General features: G+C 48.3%; 1 protein-coding gene across 2 annotated transcripts in view; it reads left to right on the forward strand.

Annotated features, from left to right (window-relative positions):
• The window catches only part of RRP9 (ribosomal RNA processing 9, U3 small nucleolar RNA binding protein), a 679,329-nt gene that overhangs the window by 96,116 nt on the left and 556,444 nt on the right, over positions 1–26,769 (forward strand). Inside the window, exon 1 of one of the 2 annotated variants that reach the window (XM_069644030.1) lies at positions 15,858–16,076. The exons of the other annotated variant lie outside the window; for it this stretch is intronic. Within the exon in view, the coding sequence (XP_069500131.1) occupies positions 15,978–16,076 (99 nt within the window). The 5' untranslated portion in view covers positions 15,858–15,977. Of the gene's footprint in view, positions 1–15,857; positions 16,077–26,769 lie in introns of those variants that run through there. 2 annotated transcript variants of the gene reach the window in all.

Genomic DNA, 26,769 nt, shown 5'->3' on the forward strand with positions numbered 1-26,769 from the left:
CGCTATGACTCAGCTATCTGACTGACCCCATTGTATTGTAAACTCACTGTGACTAGGGGTTTTCAAAGGCCCGCAGCAGACTGCACGTGAAATAGGCCAGATGGGGGAGTGTTCTGCTGAGGGTGACTAATTGGCTGTCTTTAAAACCCGACTTCGGACCCCTGCTAGAGCATTGCTGTGGATTTCAGGAAATTTACAGACCCTGGACCCCAGGCCATCTACTAGTCCGGTGATGAAAGAGGCATTCTACTTTTTAAAAAGTGAGTTGATTTGATGTATTTAAAGCAAGCTTGTAAGTAAATAGCTGTGTTTTAAAAGTGCAAAATATTTAAACACGATGTGAAGACCATTTTATTTAAAAGTGTATGTTCTAGAATCTAGCCCTGTGTATTTTTGTTTAACGGTGCAAACAGAGATTTTAAAATAAAATGTATGTAATCTTTAGCTGCAGGCATGATTAACTGTCAGCCTATATTTTTATATACAGAAGTGTATTTTTATTTAATGTATGTGGTAAGCAGACAATTCTCTATGTGCAAGCAGGATTAACTGCCAGCCTGCATTTTTATATGTTTAAGTTAATGTGCGCCTAGAAATGAAAAAACTGTCTCTGGAATCTGCCTGGTGCAATAGGGTCATTTTGTAATCCGCATTTTATGTTTGTTTTGTTGGAGAGGCTCTTTGTTATGCAGGGTTTTAGGCAATTCAACTTTTTTAAATGTTGAGCTTGGTTTATGAAGTTTCCGGCAGCGGGGATATTTTTTATGTGAAATGAAAGGCTTGGGCTAGGGTCTATCACCACATACACAGCTGGCACAGCGCGCACAATAATGCCGGTTATAAACTTCTGTAAATATTCACTTGGTTTTATGCAATTGAACTTTTTTAAAAATGTTGAGCTCCGACTATGCACACACGAGGCACTGTGAAGGAAATCCCACTTTTTTTTTAATGACAGCACTAAACAACAACAATGCTGCTTTAAACAATGTTACAAATGAATACATTTTTAGAAGAAAAAAAAGCCATTGACAAACCTAACAGGCATGGCAGTTATATAGACACAGGGAAGATTGCTTAAAGCAGCCACGGTTTTATTATATAACATATTTATTATTTTAAAACAAATATTTGTTTTGGTTGAAGAGGGTATTAGAGATGTATAAGTATTTAGAAAGTGCACAACACTTTTGGTTCTAGGAAAACAGCTCTGCACACACGCTATAGGTGCTTTGTGCGGTGTGGTTTTTAACTGTTGACTCTTGACAAATAGAATAGGTGTGGTGAGCCTTGTTTACAGTGACAAAGTGAAAATTATACAAATTCGCTTAGGGCCCGAACCTGTATGCACATATTTACAAGAAAAAAAAAGACATTGATAAAGGGAATAGGCATCACTTTTATATGGTGATGCAGACATTTTTGAAGTCGCGTTTATACCAAATATATTCACTGCAAGTTCTTTCAAATTTGTTGGAGATCACAGTTGACCATCACGGACAGTAGAACCACAGAACCACAGAACCCTCTGTTACGAACCGTTCCCAACAGTGGTCTTTTCTGCGCCGGTGGCGCTTCATGCCATCTATTCACGCCGTCACTCCCAAGATGGCGTTGCGGAATCGAATGGACGGTCTAGAATCCATTCCATCCATTGAGGAAACTCCGCCTGGTGATTTGATCACGTTACTTAAACTGCCGGAATGGAAGTCTCAGCGCGTTGCTACTGTTGTTAGTGGTCACGCTCCGTAAGTCTTCGCTTAGGAGAAATACTGGAATTTCGTTTCCGAATTGGTTCCAACCTTCCACCTCCTCCCTTTATTGAAACCTGCTTGTCTATCCTCTTTTCTCTTTCCCAGGCTGACCGCGACCAATCACTGTCACTTCATAGCGTTCAAGAGCTTGTCACCGGTGAAGTCGCCTTCAGACCTGCTCACAGTCCGTAGGTTACCTCCCCTCTCCCTTCGATTCACATTTCATCACACAGGAAGCCCAGTTCTATACTTACCTCTCATTGTTTCCCCCTCGTGTCTATTCATTAGGAATCTCCAGACTACATCTCCCATCATTCATCCCGGGAATCTCCATTCACATCCCCCTTCGTACTCAGACTGGGTAGGTGGAGCCAAATCCCTTACATATTCCTACAACCTGTCTTCTCTTAACACATCACTGACCTTGTTTTCTTCCTCTCCCAAAGTTCCCGCCGGTCCCGAACCTCTCAACAAACCCACCTCCGAGAATCGGCATAGCAATCGGCGAACTATCGGAGAACCTTCGGGAGAAACCCGCACGCTGAAACATTTCCACCTCGAGGCTGCAGCAGAAGTCTTGTCAAATCACATTAACTCAACGCTCTGAAGCGGCACAGGGTTTTTTCCCCTTTACAAAGGGTTTCCCTGCTGCATCCTTCATTTGCCGAGTTAGAGGCGAAGGGAGGGTGTAACAGGTGAACTCCTGATAGCCTCATCTCACTATTGAAGACAAGGTAGGAAATCTCCAGTTGTTGTGTGGTGTTGGGGGGAAACTGAGTGAGCCATTACGTTCCCACAGTTACAACTAACTCTAAAGTTAACAGATAGCAACGCCTGTGGGTGGTAGCTGGGTAGCGTTTTGACTCTCTTGGTGCTCCCTACCTCACCGCAAATTAGTATAGAGCAGCAGGTCCAACAGTTGATGTCGGCTGTACAAGCCCTCTCAGGGGAGGTCCAACAGCTTAAACAGGAAAACCAAATATTGCGACAACAGGTGGGTCGCTCAGCCCATAGCTCAGAGGTTCCCCCGGGTCCACTTCCATTCGGAAAATTCGATGGAAATCCACATGCCGTTAAGGAATACCTAGAGGCTTGCACAGTTCAGTTTGCTTTTAAGGCAGCCTTTTTTCCTACGGATCGCGACAAGGTGGGCCATATGGTCGCCCAAATGACGGGCGCAGCATTAGCATGGGCTACCCCCCTTGTCACTAATAATAACCCGATTCTGGACTCCTACCCTGCCTTTTGCAACAGTGTCAAAAGCATGTTTGGCAGGCAAGAAATCACGATAGCCTCACAAGAGAGGCTGTTGGACCTTAAACAGGGAAGTCAGGACCTCTTGACATACATTACGAGGTTTAAGCAGATGTCCGCCGATACCTCCTGGGCAGACGACGCTCTAGTTACCATATTTCGACGAGGGCTATCTGAAGACCTAAAGGACGAAGTTTCACGAGTCCCCAGTCCTCAAAACTTAACGGAATTTATTGCATTAACAATGCAACTAGACTATCGCCTCCAGGAAAGACAGCGAGAACGACGCAAGGGTCGTTCACAAAAAGCCTTTTCTGAAGGGACAGTCCCTCTACACAAGACTTCAGTAACAGAAGAACCGATGCAATTAGGTTCCACTAGAGGTCCTCTTTCTCCAGAAGAAAGGTCCAGAAGAAAATCGTTAAGTTTGTGCATGTATTGTGGGGCTAGTACACATATGGTAAAGGAGTGTCCCCTTACTCCCGAAAGGAAATCGGGAAACGCCAGCGCCCGGCCGTGAGGGGAACAACGGTCCAGGGCTCTTTGACAGTTACCGGTTCCCTATTGGCCATACACTCGGATCCCGACCCTGTCCCAGAAAGCGCCATGATTGTGCTAGAAGTGACCCTATCCTGGGACAACATACAGCTTCAAAGAGTGTCTGCTCTCATAGATAGTGGAGCTGCAGGGAACTTTATTGACGATGTCTGGGCAGCACAACATGGTATTCCGAGAAGAGCAAAACCCATAGCAATCCCAGTGGAAAGCTTGGATGGTAGCCCCTTAACCTCAGGACCCATTACTAATCATACTGGCCCTTTAAATTTAAGCATTTCTAATCACCATGAATCACTGGTATTAGACATTATCAAAACAGCCCATTACCCGTTAATCTTAGGGTTACCTTGGTTGAGGAAACACAATCCTTACATAAATTGGGCTGCCGGCACTTTGTTCCTAGGCTCGGAACACTGTGTTCAACACTGCTTAAGATCAAACAGCCCGTCCCTAAACCAATACACAACCAACCAGGGGCTCCACCAGGTGAAGATTCTTCCCCCTCTTTACCAACAATATCAGGAAGTCTTTGCACAGACAGAGTACTCCTCTCTTCCACCACACCGCAGAGATGACTGCGCTATCGATCTAATCCCTGACAGTCCTCTCCCCTTTGGAAGAATGTATATACTATCTGCCAAGGAAAAGGAAGTACTGAAAGATTACTTACACACACATGTACAGAACGGGTTGATTACTGAGTCTAATTCCCCGGCAGCAGCTTCTTTGTTTTTTATCCCGAAAAAAGACTGCCGAACTTTGCCCATGTATAGATTATCGAGGGTTGAACAAAATTACAGTCCCAGACAGGTACCCTATGCCCTTAATACCTGACATATTGGAGGCGGTCAGGGGTGCACAGATATACACCAAGCTAGATCTCAGGGGAGCCTACCACTTGATACGCATAAAATCCGGGGATGAGTGGAAAACAGCCTTCCGCACCCCTTTTGGTCACTACCAGTACCAAGTTGCTCCCGCAGTGTTCCAAAGGTTCATGGACCACTTGTTCGCAGATATATTGCTACATTATGTTATCATCTATCTGGACTATATCCTGGTCTTTTCTCCCAATGAAACTACACACGTTCAACATGTCAAAAGTGTCCTTTCCCGTCTGCAAGATAACCATCTATTTTGTAAAATAGAAAAGTGCGAATTTCATCAAACTTCTGTCACTTACTTGGGGGATGTCCTTTCACCGCAAGGAATTTCTATGGACCTGACAAAGATCTCCGCCATTAGGGACTGGCCATCCCCCAAGTCCATCAAACACATACAGAGGTTTTTGGGATTCGCCAACTTTTATAGACGGTTTATTCCACACTTCTCTTCTCTTTCTCAATCACTTACACATTTGCTCAAAAAAGGGGTCCCATTTGTTTGGAATCCCGAAACCCAGACCTCCTTTAATGCTTTGAAATCCGTGTTCAGTAGAGCACCCATTTTGGCGGTTCCAGATCAAAACCGACCATTTATAGTGGAATCAGACGCTTCCCATTCGGCACTTGGAGCGGTCCTATTACAGCCGGATGCACAGAATATGGAAAGACCAGTAGCATATTTGTCAAAAACCCTCACTCAAGCGGAGCTCAACTACACAGTCTTGGAGAAGGAGCTCCTGGCTATAAAAAGAGCTTTTGAGGAGTGGCGACATCTGCTGTTGGGAGCGCAACACCCTATAGAAGTGAGGACGGATCACCAAAATCTACGAACCCTGCAGTATGCACAGACATGCAATAGTCGCCAAGCTCGATGGGCACATTTCTTTTCACCGTTCCGAATCACTTTTACCTTCATTCCAGGTAGAGTTAATTTAAAGGCGGATGCTCTATCTCGACGGGAGGGCAAGGACCATAAGAGCTTTAAACCGGAGCCCTTATTCCCCGTTGCTAAGTTCATTCCAGTCATACATCTCTTCATACAGAAAATCTGAGATCATACCCAGAGGATGTTGACGGTCAATCCAGACATTACCACTCAGCAAGAGTTATCAGTTAACAACAGACTCCTATTTAAAGGAGATAGGCTGTTCATCCCTAATGAAACCCTTCAATTGGAGGTACTGCGACTATGCCACGATTCACGGATCGCTGGGCATAGAGGAATCTCCAATACCATAGAACTGATCCTCAGGCATTTTTGGTGGGCCACGGTTAAGGAGGATGTACGGGAATACATAGCTTACTGTGCAATTTGTCTACAGACTAAAGTTCCTCGCAGACCACCTGTGGGGAAATTGGTGCAAATGCCACTACCCAATAGACCCTGGCAAATTATATCCACTGACTTTATTGTGGACCTTCCAGACTCGGACCATTGTTCCACCATTATGGTCACCGTGGATTCGTTAACTAAAATGGCACATTTCATCCCCCTTCCATCTGTACCTTCTGCCCTACGTATGGCCCAAGTCTTTTTGGATCGTATCTTCTCTTTACATGGTCTTCCCGACACGATTATCTCTGATCGGGGTCCCCAGTTCACCTCCCGGTTCTGGAAACATTTGTGTAACACCTTAGGAATCTCACGAGCTCTGAGTTCGGGCTTCCACCCTCAATCTAACGGACAAACGGAACGCCTAAATCAGACGCTAGAGGGATACCTCTGATGCTATATTTCGGCAGCACAAGACAATTGGAAAGACCTACTACCTCTTGCAGAATTTGCGTATAATAATGCTGTGCATTCGGCCACAAAAGTCAGCCCTTTCTACTGTACCTATGGCTTTCATCCTTCCGTATTTCCATCAGTCTCCCCTTCTTCCTCAATCTTCCCGAGCTTGGAGAAGCTTTCGGACTCCGTTCGACAAGGACACCAAAGGGCATTGGAAGCCTTGAAGGTGGCACAGGATAGAAGCAAGGCGCAGACGGACAAACACAGATCCCCAGATCCTCCTCTTGCTGTAGGGGATCGTGTATGGTTGGCCAGAACGTTTTTGCCCCGGAGACTCTTCCCTTCTAAACTGTCCCATAAGTACTTTGGACCTTTTAAAGTGCTTGAGCGGAAGGGATTGGCGGCCTTCAAATTGGAGCTACCCAGGTCATGGAGCAGGATCCACCCTACTTTCCATGTCTCTCAGCTGAAACCGGATATTCGGAACCGTTTTCATCTTGTCCCTACTGGTACAGCCCCTCCGATACTTCGGAGTTCTGGCCCCGAATATGAGGTATCAGATATCTGTGATGCACGTTTTCACAGGGGGTCTCTGCAGTTTTTGGTCGATTGGAAGGGCTATTCACCGGCTGAGAGATCCTGGGAGCCCGCCTCTGCGGTACATGCTCCGCGCTTGATTCGCGCCTTCTATCGCCGGCATCCGGGTAAACCGGGTGCTGCCTCCTTTGGCAGGGGGCATACTGTTACGAACCGTTCCCAACGGTGGTCTTTTCTGCGCCGGTGGCGCTTCATGCCATCTATTCAAGCCGTCACTCCCAAGATGGCATCGCGGAATCGAATGGACGGTCTAGAACCCATTCCATCCATTGAAGAAACTCCGCCCGGTGATTTGATCACGTTACTTAAACCGCCGGAATGGAAGACTCAGCGCGTTGCTACTGTTGTTAGTGGTCACGCTCCGTAAGTCTTCGCTTAGGAGAAATACTGGAATTTCGTTTCTGAATTGGTTCCAACCTTCCACCTCCTCCCTTTATTGAAACCTGCTTGTCTATCCTCTTTTCTCTTTCCCAGGCTGACCGCGACCAATCACTGTCACTTCATAGCGTTCAAGAGCTCGTTACCGGTAAAGTCGTCTTCAGACCTGCTCACAGTCCGTAGGTTACCTCCCCTCTCCCTTCGATTCACATTTCATCACACAGGAAGCCCCGTTCTATACTTACCTCTCATTGTTTCCCCCTCGTGTCTATTCATTAGGAATCTCCGGACTACATCTCCCATCATTCATCCCGGGAATCGCCATTCACATCCCCCTTCGTACTCAGACTGGGTAGGTGGAGCCAAATCCCTTACATATTCCTACAACCTGTCTTCTCTTAACACATCACTGACCTTGTTTTCTTCCTCTCCCAAAGTTCCCGCCGGTCCCGAACCTCTCAACAAACCCACCTCCGAGAATCGGCATAGCAATCGGCGAACTATCGGAGAACCTTCGGGAGAAACCCGCAGGCTGAAACATTTCCACCTCGAGGCTGCAGCAGAAGTCTTGTCAAATCCCATTAACTCAACGCTCTCAAGCGGCACAGGGTTTTTCCCCTTTACAAAGGATTTCCCTGCCGCATCCTTCATTTGCCGAGTTAGAGGCGAAGGGAGGGTGTAACAGGTGAACTCCTGATAGCCTCATCTCACTACTGAAGACAAGGTAGGAAATCTCCAGTTGTTGTGTGGTGTTGGGGGGAAACTGAGTGAGCCATTACGTTCCCACAGTTACAACTAACTCTAAAGTTAACACCATCACAGACAGTAGAACCACATAACCATCACAGACAGCAGAACCAATGCAGCTGCTACAACACAATTTTATAAATAGGCGCATGGCAGCGGTGATGGTTCTGCTGTCTGTGTTGGTTGAGCGGGCGATACCGTGTTGTTTTCTTAACTGTCATGATTTTAAAATATAAGTACAGCTTTTATAAAAGAATGTCTGTTTTGTCAATGTGTCACAGATCAGAAGGCCGGCTGACATTTTTAAAGTCGCCAAGATTCAGAATGTTATATTTTGAATCAGGGTGTAAATATTAACATTATAAGACACTGATTGTATATGGCTGGAGATTGCATTTTATAAATGGGCCTGTGCAGTCTTATTGTCTGTGGCGGACCTGTGGGTGCTGTTTTGAAATACATTATATTAATTTATACACCAGGGTGTTTGGAAAACATGTCAAGGCTGAATTAGAGTGTTAGTATTTTTAAACATGTAAGAGTTGCACTGTGGGTTTATTCATTGAGTGCCAGGAATTGAAAATATAATTGCAACTTTTATAAAATAATGAGGCGTCTGCCAGTGTCTCACAGATCACACAGACAGTTGAAATGTTCAAGGCCGCCAAGATTCAGGATGTTATATTTGGGCTCATGGTGTAAATATTAACATTATAATATACTGATTCTATATTTTAATGATTTTGCAGAAATGTCTTTTAACAATTGGACGACCGGGCAGACAAACTCTCTGAATGCGGATTGTGGAGCTCAGCACAGGGCGTCACTTGACTTTATGGCAGATGATACATCTAATGCAGCACGCCCTATCGAATTTCGAGGACACCAAAACCCAATGATTATGGGGCGGGGGTGCGCTGTTTCAGAATGGTTTCTAGGACCAACATGCCCCAACAGATTTTTGTGGGGCCAGCAAAGGCCATGGAATGTCTGGGGGCTTCTACACAGCAGTGTTACTTCATCATTCATCACCAGCCCAAGCTGCATTTTGGGGACCAGCAAAGGCCATGGAATGTCTGGGTGCCTCTACACAGTGGAGTTGTTTCTTCATTCATCACCAGCCTTAACTGCTTTTTGGGAAACCAGCAAAGGTCATTGAGTGTCTGGGGGCCTCTACAAAGTGGAGCTGTTTCTTCATTCATCACCAGCCTGAGCTGCTTTTTGGGGGCCAGCAAAGGCCATGGAATGTCTGGGGGCCTCTACAAAGTGGAGGTGCTTCTTCAGTTATCACCAGCCCCAGCTGCTTTTTGGGTGCCAGCAAAGGCCATGGAATATTTCGGGGGCCTCTACACAATAGAGCTGTTTCTTCATTCATCACCAGCCCCGGCTGCTTTTTGGGGGCCAGCAAAGGCCATCTAATGTTTGTGGGGCCTCTATACAGTTTGTTTTTTTGTTTGTTTGTTTTATTCATTTATAATGCATGGCAGACCCGAAAGTAACCGGGCGCAATAGTCAAGAAAATGCAAAGCTTAAGTTACAGGGTAGCATTGGTTACATACAGAGTACAGGATACAAATACAGATATCACAGGTAGCAGGCAATTTTAATTTACAAAAGGCAGACATGGTTACAAAATGTAGTAGGGACAGTATATGTACAGGTACTGGATGGACATTATCTCCTCGACCAGGTGGGCAGAGTGAGGAGGTCCATAGGGTCAATTAGAGCAGGGTATTGGTGTGTAAATACTAGGCTTGTCTGGGGATAATGGTGCACCAATGGGCTAATCATTGGTAGACCTCAACAGGTTGATGTAGAATTTCAGAAAGGGCTGTTCCTCATGTAGAGGGTTTGGCAGTGAGTTCCATAATTGGGCCACTTGAACCTTGAAGCTACTACCCCCCCGCCTTAATTAGTCTAAATCTTGGAATGATGAGGCTATTGGGATTTGCGGTTCTAACTGGGCGCGTATGGTTTCTTTTTGTGAATTTATTTGTAAGATGACTCGGTGCGGCATTGTTTAGGGCTTTCTGAACCAAGGACACTACTTTAAGGTGGATTTTGCTTTGGGTAGACAGCCAGTTATTTTGGCGTCTGATCTTTGAAATGTGCAATCTTTTAGAGATACCGAGGGCGGCTCGCAGGACGTTGTTTTGTAGAATTTGAATTCGGTGGGTGATGGATTTATTTGCTCCAATGTAGAGGGAATTACAATAGTCGAGCCTCGAGAGGATTAGTGCTCTCGCTAAGATGAGGCAGTTGTTGTCAGAGAGAAAGTGCTTGCCTGCTCTGATAAGTTTACAGGTGTAAGCGGTAGCAGATGCCAGGGACTGTAAAGTGTTTCTGCCTCTTTATTAATAGGCAGTGCCATTACACAATAGCTTTTGGAGTGCTTCACTGGCCCTCAACAACAGGTGTCTTGTGAATGCCCCGCTTATGGTTGCATGCCCCTGGTGGACCACCCCTTAATATGCACAAGTACATGCAGCCCCACCGCCACATAGGCCATGGAGAAAACAACCTGGATCCAACGGCCAACGCAGACCACAAGGCCTTGGAACCGGCACCAGTAGGACAAAAAACAACCAGTACACTATCAGAGAGGCGGAAAAAGGCAGTCCTCGCCAAATACTCCAACACTGACCGCCATACATCAACGGCATGCTAAGCCACCTCCTATGGTGCTCATGGATCCTGAAAAAGGAAGGGAGAACCAGATCCTGAGATGTGTGAAACCGAGACACAACATTAGGAAGGACCTTCGGATCACAACTCAACGCCACTGAGTACAGCAGCACCCTCAGGAAAAGGGGGGTGAAAATATAGAGCCCCAACATCCTCCAGCCTACGGGCAGAAGTGATAGCACCAAGAAAGGCAGTTTACAGTGTAAGACGTCTGATGTTACACTCAGAAATGGGGTCAAAGGTGCTCTTCAAGCAATCTTAAGACACAAGGGAAGTCCCAAGGAGGAAGCCCTCTATACGCACAGGGGCGGGAAGAAGAAAACCCCAGAACAACCACCCCACCAACACCTCCCCATCCAGGCAGCCATCAGAGTCCCCCCAAGAGGAATCTAATGGAAGCCCACAGAGAACAAAGCGTGGAGACTGGCAGGCCTTTGCCAAAACCTTCCCGGATGAACTGAAGAATAGCGGAGAGACCAGAACACAGGTGAGGGATCCCAGACCACCAACACCAGTCCCGGAAAAAGGACCCAATGCCTGCCATACGCCTTTAGAGTAGAAGGGCAACGAGCATTCACGATAGACTCGACCACAGTACCTGAAAACCACTGAGACATCAACCTAGACCGAGCAACAGCCATAACACCCATAGAATCCAGACTCCTAACCTGAAGAGGACACAGCAACTTCGGAACCAGCCAAGGGCCCCGGGACTGAAGCTCCAACAGAGAGGGGAACCACCTCTGGCGGATTCAAAATGGAGCTACCAACAACACAGTAGCCCTGATGCGCTGAACCACCCAGGGCAGAAGGGGAAGGGGTGGAAAGCACAAAGGAGACCCCGAGGCTACTGCACTGAGAGGGCGTCCACCCCCCAAGAACCAACCCGAGCAGCCAGGGTACTCAAGGAGTGGCTGGAACCCCCCTGGTGGCTGACGTACGCCAAGGCCGTCACATTGTCCGTCGGGACAAAAACCACCTGGCCTTCTAGAAACACCTCGAAGTATACCAGATGCCAGATAACGGCACACAAAACCCTCCAAATGGATGATCGATGGCTCGCCTCCAAATCCCACAACCCCTGAGCAGAGAGGACCCCCAATATGCCCCCAACCTCTTCTGTTGGTGTCGGAAGCAAGAGTGGTAATAGGAGGAAGGACCAGGGACACCCCTGCCTGGAGATTCGGCACCCCGAACCACCATAGCAGGGAGCTCCACAGCACTGGGGACACTGGAACCAAAAGCCCCGTAAGGTTCTGATGTCGGGAGCCAGTGGGAGAGAAGATAAAATACCAGAGGACGTAAACAAAGACAGGCCCAAGGAACCAGAAGCACGCAAGAATGTTGTGTGCCCCAGCAACTCGAGCCGAGACATACTGCCTCCAGACAATCCTGTCCAGAACAGTCAGCAAGCAATGGACCTGTTCCTGGGACAGGAACACCCCCAAACCTGGCACAAATCCGAGCCCTGACGAAAACTAGATCGTGAGAAGGCGCCAGCTCAGACATCCGCCAGTTCACCAGAAACCCGCAGTCCTGCAAGGACTGGGAGACCAACTGGAGATCAACCATGAGTGTCTGCCGTAGGGACACCTTGGTCAACCAATCGTCCAGTTAAGGAAACATCTGAACTCCCCACAGGAGCAAATGCATCACCGGGGGAGCCATCAGTTTGGAGAACACTCTGGGAACCGATCGCCACCCGGATGGGAGCACTCGGAACTGAAATTGCCGGGATCGCACTGCAAAACAGAAAACCCACATGTGCCAGGGTCGGAGAGCCATGTGGTAGCATTCTCCAGAGACGTCATCCAATCCCCTCTGTACAACATCCGGAGAATGTTCTGCAAAGTCTCCACCTTGAAGAGTCCCGTCCGGACAAAGCAGTTCAGGGCCATGAGACCCCTAATCCGGCAATACGTCCTTGAAGGTATGGGGACCAGGAACACCCGTGAGTAGAAAACCCGACCTCGAACAGGGAGAGGAACAGGCATGATGGCCACCTACAACAATAATTCAGAGAGAACAGTTTCCATGGCCAACCTCTTGGTCCGTGAGCTGGGTACCAAAGTCCTAACCATGCAAACCTGGACAGGTGGAGACAGGAACGACACTTGATAACCCCTCCGAATGGAGTACAGAACCCAGGAAGCCGAAAACCACTGGTCCCATACCGGAAAAACAGCCGGCTCTGCCCACCACCGGCCTGTCCAAACCGTCAGGACTTCCCAGGACGAAAGGAGCATGGAGGCCCCCGACCTGCCCCTGATCTCCGAAAATACGGGCAGCCAGGGAAAAACCTGCCAGTCACTGCACCTGCCAGAGGAATATCATAGCTCTCAACCATTTGTGTCACAAAGGCGGGTGAAATCACCCAATTTTGTTTTTGGCGGGTGAGACGCCCATTGGAATGAATGGGCGTGCAGGAGGCTTGACGGGTGAGTCAGCCCTTTACAAGGCGGGTGACACCCACCAAAAGCGTGTGAGTTGAGAGCTATGGGAATATTCCATGGACTTTGAAGCAGGCTTGCGCCGCAATTCATCGTCATATTTGCCAGCCCTAAACCCTCCATGCGCATTATCCTCCAGGCAATCCCCAAAAAGTTTGGCCTCATCAAAAGGAAGTTTCAGGACAGCCCGTCTGTCACCCAAACCTGCAAATGTACATGCCTCCGGGCAGACACACCAACCCCCATGGCCATGGCCTCCTCACCCGACAGAGGAGCGACACACCAGGCTGGTGAGACCATCAACCTCTACAGGATCTGATAGCAAAAAAATCGCCCCCACGCAATGGGTAGAGTTTGGTCATAAAGCGGGGCATTGCAATCTTTCCCGGATATCAGACACCAAACGGCAACCCCATCCTTGGGGTATACCTATACCAGTGAATAGAAGGATCAGCCCCCTCCACTGGCACCAGGGGCTCTGAGAATCCCTTAAAGCATTGACTTGAGCCTCAATCTGCCATTTTACTTTCACACGTCTGAGAGGTGGCTTGAATGCTACATGTTGTTACTGGTGGCCCCATGCTCTAAATCTTGAGCTACCGGGATCCCCCTGCATGGCTGTGACTCCCTCCATGAGGCTTTAGCAGTATCAATTCCTTTCTGGACAAGGAAAAACATATTAGCCTCCTTCTTCCGTCCCCCGCGCAGCTCAGAGGAAGACGAGGAAGAGGACAGGACAAGGTGTCTGCGTGTAGCAGAATGTATACCCATGGCCAGCACAGACACAAACAAAACACCAACTAGCCGGCCATACACATAAAGAAAGGCCAGAAGGCATCAACCAAGAGGGAAAACCAAACAAACGATTCCCTTGGCAACGCTGCACCTTCCCCACTGGAGGCAGAGCCCATCCGCCTCCGGAGCAACGTCGGGATAATACCATCAAAAAAGAGCCGGCATGTCGTAGAACGCACGGCCCCATCGGCAGGAGAATCAGGGCACAAACATTCTCAAAACCCCCAACTCCTTACCGCATCCCAGGGCCTGCAGGACCGAGGCCTTGATGTCCTCGTACCGGCCTATAGCCCTGCAGAAAACCGTCCGAGGCAATCCTGCTCAACCGGGACCCCGAGCCCCGCAGGGGGCCGGGAGCAACGCTGCACCTGAAGGAGCCGAAGGCCCTGCCACACAGCCCCACCAGGGGGCCAGCAATCAGTGTTCCCTGGCGCCCCGCACCGGGAAAAAAGTCCAACCTGCCAGAGGCAGGAAAAATTCTGAGTGACGTGGATGTGGGGGAAGAGTTATAGGGATTTAAAGAAATAAAAGAATGTCCTATGTCGGAGGCAGGGGCCTCGTGATATAAGTACCGGGACGAGGAAGAGTGGAGGACAGTACATTGCCTGCAAAAGTTTGGAGTTCTCAAAGCCTGCCATCTTTCATACATAACAATACTACTGTCAAAACAGGTCAAAATCTGTCTGCGATTGATGACCACCAGCTTTGAGAGATGGTTGAGTTAGGCTGTCAGAATGATATTTAAACTATTATACTGACATTTTCATTGGAGACACTGAGATGTTCACAGCAAATATGAGTGTGGGGAGTTAGACAGATACAAATGGACACACATTGGGCCTCATTACGACCCAGGCGGTAAGTTACCGCCTGGGCCGTGACTTTACCACCATGGCGTAAACTATGTTTACGCCATGGTGGTTGGCGGACTTACCGCCCCATTCCGACCTTGGCGGGGCGGTAAGTCCCCAATCCCCATTTACCCTTCCCCATTCCCATTTTTGCCCCATAGGGCATAATGGGAGTGGGGAAGGCGTTAAGTACGCCACCGTAAATTACGATGGCGTAATTAACTCCATGGTCCCTTAGCGCCATGGATTTTAACACCCGCCAAAAGCGGGTGTTAAAACCTCCATGGCGCTAAGGGACCTCGTAATTGGCGGTAAGGGGTCGGCGCAGCTAACGCTGGCGTAAACCCCTTACCGCCAGGGTCGTAATGAGGCCCATAGAGAATAAGACACAGAGTGGGACACACATACAAAGCAGTCAAGTTTCCCAGTTCCATGTGGACTCTTCGAGCCAGTCCTGTTTTGTTCCCCACACTGCACTGCATGCTGGGACTTGTAGGCTCACCAATCGGAAAAACCAAACTACATGTTCCAGCATGCAAGAATCAAAAACCAGGACTGGCTCAAGGTGTAACAAATGGAAATGGGAAACTTGGCAGGGGGCACATAGAAAGGGAGACACATGGAGAACTAGGAACGTGGAGTTGGAGAAGGACACACGGTGTGAAATTAATTGAAATTGGTCAATGAGCCTTGGCCTTACAGCATAAGAGCGATTTAAAGACTCTTCCAAGCAGAGCACCAGTGCCAGCCAGCCCACTGAAAACCTAGTACATGCACTGCCTCTCCCCCCTCCCTCATTTAAAGTATATGTGGCTATAGGTAAGAGTATGGGGAAGGGGAGTTGGGTGGTGCAAATGATGCGCCACAGCAAACTAGTTCAGATGCGCATCCATGCCTTAAGTGTCTTGCAAAACCATTTTGCAAAGTTGAGTAGCATTACATTAACTTGCGCCACTGAGAGCTTGGAATTTGGTTTCCCTGAGAATTACTGTGTGCAGGACAAGTACATCTTTATAAAGTCACTGCAACTGATTGCTCTCTGAAAATACAAAACGTGCAAATTGTTTCTCGCTCATTCAAACTGCACTAGTAACATTCAACAATTTCTTTAACGCCACCTATTGTGAAAGTGAAATATCATCTCTTAAACATGGCCGCCGGCTTTACTACTGACACTCCCGGAAACTGGTAGTTCTCCATTGTGCTTTGGGATGGAGCAGAGATAATGCCCCAAGAGCCTTGCACGTGGAAGAGGCGCATGCGCTGTGCGTAGGAGAGTAGTCGAAGTAAGCATGTCGTTCTTCCTGAAGAAGAAACCCGTGCGGGCAGCAGGAGTTGGAAACGGAGTTGCTTCTAGTGGAGGAGGCGTCGGTGGAAAGAGACGCAAAAAGGTGCGTAGATTAGGAAGTGTCTTCCTCAACGCACATCATATTGAGGACGCTGCACAGCCTCCGCACAGCGGGTGCAGGAGATCACCTTGCAAACATACACAGGTTCTTAAATGACTGCGTACCACTCGCTGTTGTGTACCTACACAGAGGGGTACTAATAGACCACATTTACAGAGCTCCCCCTTACCAAAAGGCAGTCCAGATATTTCACTTTGCATCGCGGGAAAAAAGAAACTACACGTCCCAGAATGCAGTATGAAAAGCAAGGACTGTCACGCATGACGTGGGGTTAGTTGTCAACTACGATACGGGTCAGGGGCTTAACGGAAAAGCAACGGGTCCTTCACGGGCATGCTGTTCACCGGTCCCGGCACCGTTGCACATCGTTATTTTTCCAAGTTAATAGAGTACCTCCGGCAGAAACTGTCTCGCGAGCCCGCTGTTCCGCTAGACACGTGGCCAAAACAAACCCACCAAGTTGAGGAAGGTCTGTCAATGACAGCGTTCGGGCAACTACAGCAAGTCTCGGTGCTCGTTGCATATCACTGTTCCACTGCACGCATAGAGAGACACAGTGCCTGAGTGTTTTTATGCATGCAGCTGGGCCGAGGTATGCGACGTCACAGACTGCATCTGAAAGTCGTCTTTTGCTCAAAAGCCCAAGCTCAAACAATGAAACTGCGCAAAGCTGTATATCTGTCTCATACCTTGTCCAGCGGCACAGGTTTTTGATGTTCCCCAAGGGGGTGTGTATTTTATTTAATTGTTGGTGTTTAGTACTGTTATTGGCTCCAAAAGAGAACATTTATTGTAATTATATCCTCGGGTGTTAGGGCTGTACATGAAATGGGTTGAAGTGTGTGTCCTGCCAAGACCAGCTGGACGTAAGACTGTCGTAAAGGTCTTACGTGCTGCATTACCCAACGTATTTGCAATGTAAGCACAGGGAGATAGTTATTTGCCCAGAATCGCATCACCGTTTTTGGTCCATTGTTGAAGCAAAGGTTAATTCCAAGTTTCCTGTGTCGCATATGGGAGTCTTCATTGGTGGCTAGCATAGATGGCAACATTTGTATTTTATTTATTTCTATAGCGCACATTGCCCTGATTAAACTGGGCGTATTTCTTTAACATATACATACGTTTCATAGGTACATACAGGTAAAGACATACAAAAGGTTCAGTAAAGTGCAATGAAGTAATACAGGCAGTTATGACAAGAAGCGAAGAATAAAAATTGCTAGTTCTCCTAAAAGAAGAGCCACATTTTAAAAATGTTCCTGAATATGTGGTTGGAGGGTTCTGTTCTTAAGGTGATCTGTAAAGTGTGCCACAGTAGCTGCTAAAACGGGAAAGCTGCTGCCTCCTGCAGCTTAAACCTGGGGATCTTAAGGCAATGAGACTGGGCCGATCTGAGGAGATACGCGCAAAGTTGTTGGTCAGGTATCTGGGTGCTAGATTTGCGAGACACTTATGTGTGAGTGACAAGATTTTATAGGTAATCCTTTGATTGATGGATAGCCAATCCAGGTTGCGTCTAGCTTCAGATATGTGCTGGTATCTAGGGATGTTCATGCAGATCTGATAGCATTATTTTGTCATACTTGCATGTTCCTTTGGCTAGTTCCCAAGTTAAGCGCATTAAGTTTTGACAAGACTAAAGTTCTGGCTATAGATATGCAGTTAGTTGTGGATAAGAACGGTCTGCAGACATTAATTAGCTTGCAAGTGTAAGCTGTAGAGGAAGCTGTCGCATTGGTTTGTCTTGTAAGTGTTAAAGTGAAGTCAATGTAGAAGCCTAATGTTTTCACGTCCTTAGAGACCTTAATGATGTTGCTATCTATGTCAAAGGATTTGAACTGTCCGTATAATCTGTTGTGTTTAGTTTGGGATCTTAGGAGAAGTAACTCTGTTTTATCATCGTTTAGACAGAGTCTGTGCTTAGCCAATCAGGCTTGTGTGCTGAGGTAGATGTCTTTGAGTGTTTTTGCAGTCTCCGGTGAAGGGGATGAGTTTCTGGGTGTCATCTGCATAATTGATGTAGGTGATACCCAGATAGTCAAGGTCATCAACGTTTTTGTGAACACATTATATAAAGTAGGGGACATGCAGGATCCTTGGGGGACGCCACAAGGGACTGGTGCAGGTTCACTATGGCCGATGGTGCAAAGACCCTCATCAATCCGTTATCTAGAAAAGACTGGATCCATGTATTTTTATCAGAAAAATGTGCTGCTGATGATAGATGATTATGAAGGACTTTGTGATTAACTAAGTCAAATGCAGCCCTTACGTCTAATAATTTCAGGAGGCCCAGTTTACCTTTGTCGTTAAGATCTTCAATTTGTGTCCTAAGGTCAATCAATGCCGGTTCCATACCATGTTTGGGTCTAAAGCCTGATTGTATTAGACCATGGAGGTTATTGATTTCTAAATGTTCTTGATTCTGCAGGTAGGCTGCTCTGTCCAGAATTTTCAGTTGAACTGGTACTGTAGTGATTGGTCTATAATTAGTGGGGATGTTGGGGACAAGAGTCGTCTTTTTTAGTAGGGGAAGGACCCTTGCATCTTTTAGGTTATTGGGGACAATGTTTGTTTCAAATGATGCACTGATTTAGGATGTATTAAATGGAGCAAGTTCCTTAGCTGCCTCTTTGATTATGGGCGCGGGGCAGATATCACTTTTGACATCTTGATGGTTTTAGGATTATGTTCTCAACCTCTTTAATAGAAAGTGGAGAGAAGTTAAATAGATTGTGAGTGCTTGAGGTTGGCAATGAAGGGACTGGTTGAGATGTGGCTGAGGAGAGACTTTTTTTTTCTCTACTATTGTCCCTTGTAACATCGTTATTTTGTCCAACCATGTTTTTTGAATATTGGAGCACCAAGTGAGGTCTTTAGTACAGGTGTCCAGTCGAGCAGCAGGAGATTCCAGCTCTGAGTATATTAAAAAGTTCTTTGGTACTGGATTTGACTTGAATTATACGGGCATTATAGGTGTCTTTTTTGGTCTGAAGAATAGCCTCCTTCTAGGTGAGTGATGCAATTAATAGTTTGTCTTTGTTGGGGTAGACGGAAGGCTTTTCCAGAGAGATTCTGCATTTCTTTTGATTTTGCCTAGTGATCTGAGGTGTGGAGTGAACCATGAGTTTAAATGCGCTTGCTGTTTGGCTTTGCGCAATTTTAGAGAAGCTATAGTATTAATGGCGTTGAGTAAGGTGTGCTTGTAAAGGTCAACTAAGACGGTAGGGTCCGTGTATGTGGTGGTGATGTTGATCGGTTGTAACGATGGTAATAGTTTCTTAACTGTTATGTTGCAGTTGTTTTTCGTGTGTATGAGTGGAGAGAGTAGGTTCTGGTGGTTGAGATCTTTATCCTTTTGATGGTGAATGAGATAAGTTTGTGGTCCATCCAGGCACATGGTGTGTTGGAGAGTATATTTGTGTAATCCCACTTTTTGATTCAGATGATTTTGTTTATAAATGATTTTTTCGTTTTTCAAGAAGACTAATATTTGGTTGCGTTTTGTTGCCTTTGTGTCGTATAAAAAGACTTCCTTCCAAGTGAAACGTTCTTCTCCACTTTATTCAGTTCCTATGGAGGGCAGATGTTCTAAAAATCCCACAGGTTCCTGGTTGGTACTATACGTTCATACCATCTACCAACGTTCAACGAGAATCTACTGGAACAATGCCAGCGCAGAGCTATGCTGGAACGGAGCGCGAAAGGAAGGAGCTGCATCTCCAAGGTTACACCGCACATGGCTGATCACGCACAGCCATTGTAAGAAGACTGAATACACTCAGTCTGGAAGAAGGACCGCCTTGTTAAATAAGAAAAAGGGGAATACCTCTGAGGGCGGGTCCTCGTGAACAGCCGCCACATTACGCTGCACATAATCTCTGAAAACAGCATATCACTTCACTAGCTGTATTAGCCCTGATGAAAGTGGTTTAAACACCTTGATACCACTGAAACCGGTTGGCTCGCTTTTACACTGTCTGGGCAGAAGACGGATCAGAAATGATAGATTTCTATGCCAGACTACAGTTTGATCTTTCCACAGAATAATAGGAAAGACTATGATATTTGAATACCCTGCGTTTGGTGTTTAGAGAAAGTGTAAAACACTTCATGCATGAGGATATTGGAGAATCTATTGATGAACTCCGGTCCATCTATTCAATTTTAACTATACCCACTAACATACACCACTGTTCCATGGTATGAACGTTATGGTACCAACCAGGAACCTGTGGGATTTTTAGAACATCTGCCTTTCATAGGAACTGAATAAAGTGGAGAATAATGTTTCACTTGGAAGGCAGTCTTTATATGACACAAAGGCAACAAAACGCAACCAAATATTGGTCTTCTTGAAACAAGAGAAAAACATTTATAAACAAAATAATCTGAATCAAAATGTTGGATTAGTATGATTAAGGGAAGAATCGGGTGTTAGACTACCCTTCAGGTCCAACACGTGGACATCAGAGTATATTATTGTCACATTTGAGGTCGTCCAGCCAGTCTAGTGCCCTTCCTTTTTATTGTGTGTGGGTTTAGTGATACGATGTAGAAAGCCTAGTTCTGACACTAAACCTATTCTCTTCTTCCCATTAGCTAATCAGCCACGCAGCAAAATGTGGGTTCTCCCGTATTGATAGAGTAAGAAACTAATATTGTGGTTGCGGTTATAAAATAGCTAGGTGAGCATATATCTAGGGAAATGAAAGCACAAACTTCACATTGAAATGATTTTAATAACCTTGTCCTGTCAATAATACATTTCCTGAAGAGAACCATGTGTGTACTAGAGGCCGGGTTGGGTTGCTCTATGATTAATGAAGCAGCTAGAGGGGACTCCAAAAAGTAGGCCGTAAGGGAGGGTGGTAACCCTTAATGTAATAACAATCTACTGGAAAGGGATGAACAGAACAATGGAGGGACCACTCATGACATCTGCTCCACTAATCAGATTCATCCGAAAAACAAAATAAGAGGGTAAAAAAAAAACATATTAAGAAAGCTTACAAACAAGTCATCCTGTAAATATATGCTTGATCTGGTACAATTGGAATTAAGTGAATATGGTGAGACCTTGAATGATTCAGTAGAAGAAATGGACACTGATCAGCAGGGGAACTATTATTGGAAAAAAATGAATAAACCCCCGGTCTCTAGGGAGGAAGCAGAGGCCCAAGGAGGCAACATGTGAAGGAGCTGCTTCACCTAATGGGAAATGTCCTCCGATCTCAGGTTGGTGGGCGACTTGAAACATAAAGGGAAGGCAAAGACAAAGGGGGTGGGGAACAAGAATGAAGATATGTAAAAAAACACATTTACATCTTTAACGTGACCAAGAACGTGGCGTGTGAAAAAGGGACTGTTAACAGAGGCTCCAGTCCTAAATCAGCCAGCAAAAGGGCATCTTGCAGAAAATGTAAAGGATGCAAAGTTTTTGTCTGCCATCAGCGAGCCTATTAAGCTTATAATACGGCAGGAAAAGCAAAAAGCAGTACACAGAGAAGGTGATCTACATGAGGTTGTGACAATAATTGACAACCCTAGAAATGAAATATTAGTGAAGCCGAGAGCTGATCGGGCCCCCAGCTCCCTCAAAGCAGAATGTGTAATTCAGATGTAGAGAAAATCACGAATCTAGGAAAAGATTATCGACCGCCACCATTATTCATGAATTAGTGCCACTCCCCGGTCAGAGTTTAATAGAGTGCAATTAAATAAATGATGATGGGGAGGTGACCAGGCCTAAAGGGTTAAAAAAAAAATCGTACTTTGTCCCAACATGAGGATTTTAATAATCAGACATGGACACCGTGAAAGAAAAGCATGTAGCGCATAGATCTAAGGAATCCTACCTGAGGGATCCAGTTTTCCTGAATGAAATGAGTCTCATCTCAGTTGTATGTTTTTTACAGGTGGTCTGGGCTACCGAAATAGAAGTACAGTCCTAGCTCTTCTTAATGAAATTCCTAAACTCAGACAAATTACATCAAAAGATATAAAACTTGAGGGGGCGCTGTTGAGCAGCCAAGGAAAATGGCTGCTTAGCTCGTGAGCTCCGTCGCAGTCCACCGTTATACTCTTCGCATCGGCGCTGATCCGGACTGGCAGCTGCAGCAATTGCTGCGATTTTGATGCAGGAACCGTCCTCGACACGCACCCGAAATCCCAGGCTGAATCGGTGCCTGGGGACCGCGCGGCCGCCGCCGGAGACCGACCTCCCCCACGGCCTTGCCGCGGCTGTTGCGGCCCGGCGCCTGTCACCTGTGCGCCGCCCATCTGAGGCCTCCTCTGCCGCGGGGACTGTTCGCTGAGGCGGCCGTGGACCGATCCCTGGCTGGAGCTGGGGCGACTGATCTGCCTGTGCGCGGCGGCCAGGGGCCCTCTGCCCCCCCCCCACACGGGCACCGCCTCCCGGCCTGATCCCCTGGACCCTGCGGGCTTCGCCGCTGCCGGCTGCGGCCTCGAGTGCTCCGCTGTGGGAACCGCTGGCGACACCGTCTGGGGGCGCCTTGGGGGACGCTGTCCGCCTCCCCCGGAACCATCGAGATCACGCCAGCGGACGACCGCCGACAACGGACCTGGTCCCCAGACGTCTCCTGGGAGGCGGCGGTCTCGCCCGCCTACGGGCTGGAAGGTGGGTGCTTGGCGCTACGCCGGGCCCCCCCCCCCTGCTCCCGTGGGTGCGGATCCCACACCATCGGCCTGATTCGCCCGTTGTGGGGGTGTCCACACACGGGCTGGGACCTCTACGCCCCCCCTATACCTCGACTTGCCGCTAGAACTGGGCCCACTCCTACGCCCCAGCCACACACCTCACTGCGAGCTAGCGCTCCCGGGATTCGGCAGCTGGCTGGCTAACCTCACGGCGCCACCGGAGTGCACAGTACCCCACTCATTTGTTGCCGCCCGCTCAAGACTACGCCACCTTCCTACCACCATATCCCGCCTTCTCTGCCCAGTCGCCGCACTACCAACCTCTCCGACCCTACAACGCCTACAATCTGCTACCGCTGACCAGCTGCCACCCCCCACGTGTCGCCCCATCCTTGACTCGGCCGGGTGGAAGAGATCCCCTACCTTGGCCATGTCCAGCAGAGCACGGGGTTCTAATAAAGTGGGCGGTATGGACAAGTTCGCCAAAGCGGCGCTTAGGACGGACCTGGCGTCCTCCTCTGCGACACAGGAAGATAGCGAGCCCCCCCTGGACCCCCCGCACCCGGATCTGACCACCTTGATGGAGTCCATGGCGAAAAACTTCGCATCCTTCCACGAAAAGATGGATGACATCAATGCTAGTGTGGCCTCCCTACGGGCTAAGGTGGACCAACATGGGACCAGGATAACTGAAACGGAACAGAGGATAGGGCCAGCGAGGACCATATTCATACTCTCCAAAACACAGTCACTGAGCTCGTCCACGATATGAAACAGGTCAAAGCCAAGAATGACGACTTAGAATCTAGATCTCGGCGGAACAACATTCGCATAGTGGGGGTTCCCGAGTCTGCACTAAAGGGTCGCATGGAGTTGGCGGTTGAGCAGCTCATTAGAGATCTCCTCGGCAATCCTGAGTTTTCACCATTCTTTACAGTTGAGAGTGCGCACCGCTCCCTGTCGCCCCGCCCTAAGCCAGGCGACTTCCCCAGACCGATCATCGCAAAGCTACTGAGCTACAAAGACAGGGACCATATACTCCGTCTGGCCAGAGAGAAGGGGGAGCTAAGATTTGAATCACAAATTGTCAGGATCTTTCCGGACTTTTCGGTAGGAGTACAAATGGAGAGGCGCCGATTTGGCGGGGTGAAGAAGATGCTCAGAGAAAGGAAAATTGAATACTCTATGCTTTTCCCTGCCCGTATGAAATTCATCCACCGCAACAAGAGCTATTTCTTCACGGTCCCTGATGAAGCGGTTAAGTTTATAGAAGCACAGATTCCAATGCCAAACCCCCCGGAGGAACCAGTTGGCGAGGACTGAGACTACCACCCCTGTGCTCATGGGTGAACCTCTTGTGCCCCGGGCTACCGAGGTCTGCCCATCTGTGAACTGGTGCTGGCCCTCTCCTGACTTCCTTCTGGGCGGCCTGCCTCGGCCCATGGTCCTGGGTCTAACATTGCATCTCCTCCGGGAGATACCTGCTTGCATCTTGGGTCCCCAGCCCCACAATCCGTGCCTGTGGGCCGGGAGCTGGACCATACTGCTATACACTGTCCTTGCTGGCCCTAATTTTGTCCTTGCAATCTCGAACAACATGGTTTATCCTCCTGCTTGTAAATCCCGCCGTACTGGTCGGGAAATATTGTAAACTGTAACAATGCTTTATCATGCAATGATAGCACAAAGGTGGTCTAGACGGCAGCAGCAGCCCCCACTGCAGCTGCAATGCCGCTTAAGGCGAGGGTTATGTCACCAAGCCCCTGTTGGGCTATGTTTTTGGCGCTGCCGAGTTGGGGATGGCACGCAGGTTGGTTTGCGGGCGGGTGTCGAAGCACTGCTAGTTGCTACTGGGCGGTGAGGGTGGGGGGTGGGACAGTTGGGGTTTGCTTTATTCAAAAAGGCAGGATGGTCTCGACGGACACGGCTGGGTGGTGGATCTACTTCATTCTGGCGCTCCTGGTGGGTGTGGTAGTCAGATCCCGCATTTGGGATGTCCCGTAACTCCCTGGTATGGCCATTAGAGTGCTGACCTGGAATGTACGGGGTCTGACCAACTTTACTAAGTCCCGTAGGATAACGGCGTACGCACAGAGACATGGGATCAAAGTGCTCCTATTGCAGGAAACTCACGCTCAGAAACTCCTGTCATCGAACCTCGCACAGACCTGGGGTCCAAACAGATACTACACTCAGTATTCCACCCAGTCCAGGGGAGTACTTACCCTTATACACAAGGCTGTTGCGTTCACACTTCACACATTCACCCAGAAGGTAGATATGTGATCCTGTACTGCACCTTGGCTGGTGACGAATGCCTGCTTGTGAACTCGTATGCCCCCAACATTGACTCCCCGGAGTTTATAGACACGATATCTGCCATTCTCACGAAATACATCGATGTCCCTATCATATGGGGCGGGGACATGAACCTCATACTTGATGCGGCCTTGGACAGGACGGCCACTGCTCGTAGACCCATGTCCCGTGCGGCTAAACGGCTTCAAACTCATATGGGCTCCCTCAACTTGATCGATGCCTGGAGGGCACTTCACCCCCGTGAGAGGGACTACACCTTTTACCCTACGGTACACGATAGTTCCTCGAGGATAGATCTCTTCCTCCTGTCGGGTGACGGCATGGGCAGGGTTTCGGATGTCAGGATCCTTCCGCGCACGCTCTCTGATCACTCCCCAGTGCTCCTACAGATCCAACTTGGTAGAGCCCCTGAAGCCCGCCCTGCATGGCGCTTCAAATCCGACGCCCTGTCAGATATAGTCTTTAAGGCTGAGATCCTTGCGGACATAGCCTTGTTTTTCGAAAACAACAACGCCTGCGACACGCCCGAGGGGACCAGGTGGGAGGCATTCAAAGTTTATATCAGAGGAATGTGCATCTCCAGGGAGGCAGGGGTCCTCAAGGCCATAAGGCAGGCGCTGAACGACTCCGAAACTAAGCTTAAAAACCTAGAAAGAGATTCCGCCTCTAGTCCGGCGCCTGCAACCCTAGCGAAGATTAGAACGGAGCTGGAGCGGTTTGAAGTGCACGCCCTGAGTGAGGTGAGATACTATGCCCGCCCCACTGCGGCCCGAAAGTATGGTGAGGGGGACAGGCTGGGCAGGACCCTTGCTAAACTGTGCGATCTGAGGGAGGTAGGACCCGGATTGATAGTGTTATCGACGAGAGGGGCGTGAGGCACTGGTCGGACCAAGCCATCCTCGACACTTTTACTGGCTTTTACGCCAACTTATACGGACCCCAACCAGCGCACTCATCCCATGACTTAGATGACCTGTTGGAGTCTATTCCTATGACCCTGATCTCCCAAAACACCAAAGAACTCCTTGACGCCCCGTTCTCCCTAGAGGAGATAGTTCAAGTAATCTCAGATCTTCCGAAGGGCAAGGCCCCGGGTCCCGGTGGGCTCACAGCTGAGTTCTACCAAGAGCATGTTGCCATGCTAGCGCCCATACTCCACGGGGTCTGGACGGAATCACTACGTGCACTCACCCTCCCTCCCTCCCTAAGAGAGGCATTGATCACCGTCCTCCCCAAGCCCGGGAAACCCCCAGACAAATGTAGTTCCTATAGGCCCCTGTCGCTTATCGATACCGACACGAAGATTTTTGCCAAAATAATTGCCAATAGGTTTCTCCCGTCCATGCCATACTTGGTCCATGCTGACCAAAGCGGATTTGTCCCTGGTCGCTCCACGGCACTCAACATCCGGCGCCTCTTTAATGTCCTGTCCAGAATCGATGCAAATGCCGACGCAGTGGCAGTCACATTAGATGCCCAAAAGGCATTTGACATGGTCTCATGGCAATACCTATGGGCAGTGTTGGAGAAAATGGGGATAGGCCCGAACATGATCTCCTACATAAAGTTGCTATACACAAGGCCATCAGCGAGGGTCCTCATCAACTCCGTCCCCTCCTCCCCCCTTCGAACTACACAGAGGTACACGCCAGGGCTGCCCGTTCTCCCCCATCCTCTTTGCGCTGTCCATTGA

Source organism: Ambystoma mexicanum, chromosome 2p, assembly GCF_040938575.1.
Source record: "Ambystoma mexicanum isolate Mex_15411 chromosome 2p, UKY_AmexF1_1, whole genome shotgun sequence".
Taxonomy (NCBI): Eukaryota; Metazoa; Chordata; class Amphibia; order Caudata; family Ambystomatidae; genus Ambystoma; species Ambystoma mexicanum.